Genomic DNA, 2,118 nt, shown 5'->3' on the forward strand with positions numbered 1-2,118 from the left:
TGACACTTGTCCGGTTGTTGAATTTATAATGCAATAGTATTTTAGACCAGTTTCCCTCTCCATATTTCCTCACGCCAGATCTCAAATTCTTGTCTTCTTCCCAAAGCCATGCCTGTCTTTTTCTAGTTTCATGTTTTTCAGGAGTTACCAGTTGACTCTTTGAAACAGGTATTCTGTTTTCAGTGGCTCTTCTGCTTTCTTTTTAATTTTTTGTACTTTGAAGAGTTCCTACTCTTCTTTCTTTCTTATTAAGGTCTTGTTGCTGGGTTCCATGTTGCAACTTAGATAAGAAAAGATTCTTGTGAGACCTTTTTCTTGTGTCTGAATTAACTTCAGTTTCCATTTCAACATCAAGTTTATCTTGAGAAGTTATTGTTCTTGTTCTTTTTCTTTCTACTACTTTTGCTTCTGCCTTCATTAGAAAGGTTGATGATTTTTCACTTAACACATAATTCACATAACTCTTAATTTTCTCCATCATGTGGTTGTAGCTGAAGTGCTGAAAAAAGGAATGAAATGCATCTTTCTGAGAGATTATCATAAGCAATTTGCTTTTGAGAGGCATGTAAGAATTTGGATGACCAAATATTCTTTCAAAGACTTCTTCTGCTTCTTTAAAGTTGCCATTTTCCATACAAACAGCTGTAGGCTGAATTTTAATTAAATTCTGTATTTCTTCGTGAAGTTTGTCATGTTCCTTTTCAATTGAACCCCAAATCATCAGGGCTGATTCCAAGGGTGTAATTCGTTCATCATTTTCAAACTGTGCATCAAGGGTTTTTCCTGCTGCAATTCTTGTCAAAAACTGACATATGTATATAGTTCTCAACTGGTAAGCTGTTAGGCTGGATAGTCCATGAATAATAGCCTCTGCACTGTTGAGGGTCCTGTGGAAGTCCTTGGAGCTACCGTCGCGGAAAGCTCCGCAAAGAGAGAGGCAGAGGAAATCGAGCATCCAGCCGGCAGCCACGGCCTCGGCCTCGCCCTCGGCCACCAGGCCCGCGTCCTCCTCCTCCTCCTCGGGGGCCCCCACCTGCACCTGGCACTCGAGCAGTTCCTGGCATTCGAACTGCTCCTCGTCAGTTCTCTCTGTTTCTGCCATCTGCTCCTTGGTAGGGTCGGCATCCCTACCATCCGCCGGCATATTTATTAAAATTTATTTTTATAAAAAAGATTTAAAAAAGAAATGTCTGCTCTAAGCAGTTACATGAAAATCGATAAATACAAAAGCAAGCACAAGAGTATTCAGTAGAGAATTTTGAGACTGAACAATCAAGTTTCAGGCAAATCTTGTGTGGTTCATAATTTTAGCCCTTTATTATGCAAAGCTGCCAATTCAATTTTACAATGCAAGAAATGTTTGGTGTGACTATCAAGTTATATTTACTGTTCTGCGTATCTACTAAAAGATTCACTATCTTGAAAGAGTCGGTTCAAATTACCTTTGAACACACTTTTAGATCCTCTTTTGTAAGCAAAAATTGACAGACTAAAATGTATTCTTTCTTAACTGGCATCAGCATGTGAAACTTTAGAAAAACTGGTAGAGCAAATAATGATTCAGTTGCAGACCCAAATAACTTCCAAATCAACAAATTCAAACAGAGGAAAAAAGTTGCTGATCTTAGATGAATTGCCACATGTTGCCACTTCCTTTCACATGTGTCATGGTAGAAAAACTCTCATATAGAATTTTTCCCACCCATCAGAAGAAAGTAGTTATTATCTCAATTTCCTATCTCCTCTTCTGCATCTCACGTTCTGAGGAGATAAATATTAGAATATCAATGTATCCAGTGCTAAACCCAGAGATAAGGGGTTGGGATGCAAGTTGGAAAAACTGGGAAAGTATTCAAATCTGGATCTCTCTTCCCCCTCTGGCTTCTCTCTCACCTCTCTCACTCTGTCTGTCTGTCTCTCTCTCTCTCTCTCTCTCTATCTTCCTTCCTCTTTCTAAAAGAAGCCCTTGAAATAGTTTTATGTATTTGCAGAATCAAATTTGTCTCCTCTCTTCTTCTCTCATCAGTACACTCTGTTCAGGTTTTTGTTGTCATCTCTTCACCAAAACTGTTTTAGTCAACATCGTCGATGACCTCAATGCTGCTAACACCAAAGTTC

General features: G+C 38.9%; 1 protein-coding gene across 1 annotated transcript; it reads right to left on the bottom strand.

The window, feature by feature from the left end:
- Nucleotides 1–202: 202 nt before the first annotated feature.
- LOC134738484 (telomeric repeat-binding factor 1-like) lies at nucleotides 203–1,102 on the bottom strand. Its single transcript, XM_063653929.1, has one exon. The coding sequence runs from the start codon at nucleotides 1,100–1,102 to the stop codon at nucleotides 203–205; it is 900 nt and encodes a 299-aa protein (XP_063509999.1).
- Nucleotides 1,103–2,118: the final 1,016 nt, after the last annotated feature.

The sequence above is a fragment of the Pongo pygmaeus genome, chromosome 17, assembly GCF_028885625.2.
Source record: "Pongo pygmaeus isolate AG05252 chromosome 17, NHGRI_mPonPyg2-v2.0_pri, whole genome shotgun sequence".
Lineage (NCBI taxonomy): Eukaryota > Metazoa > Chordata > Mammalia > Primates > Hominidae > Pongo > Pongo pygmaeus.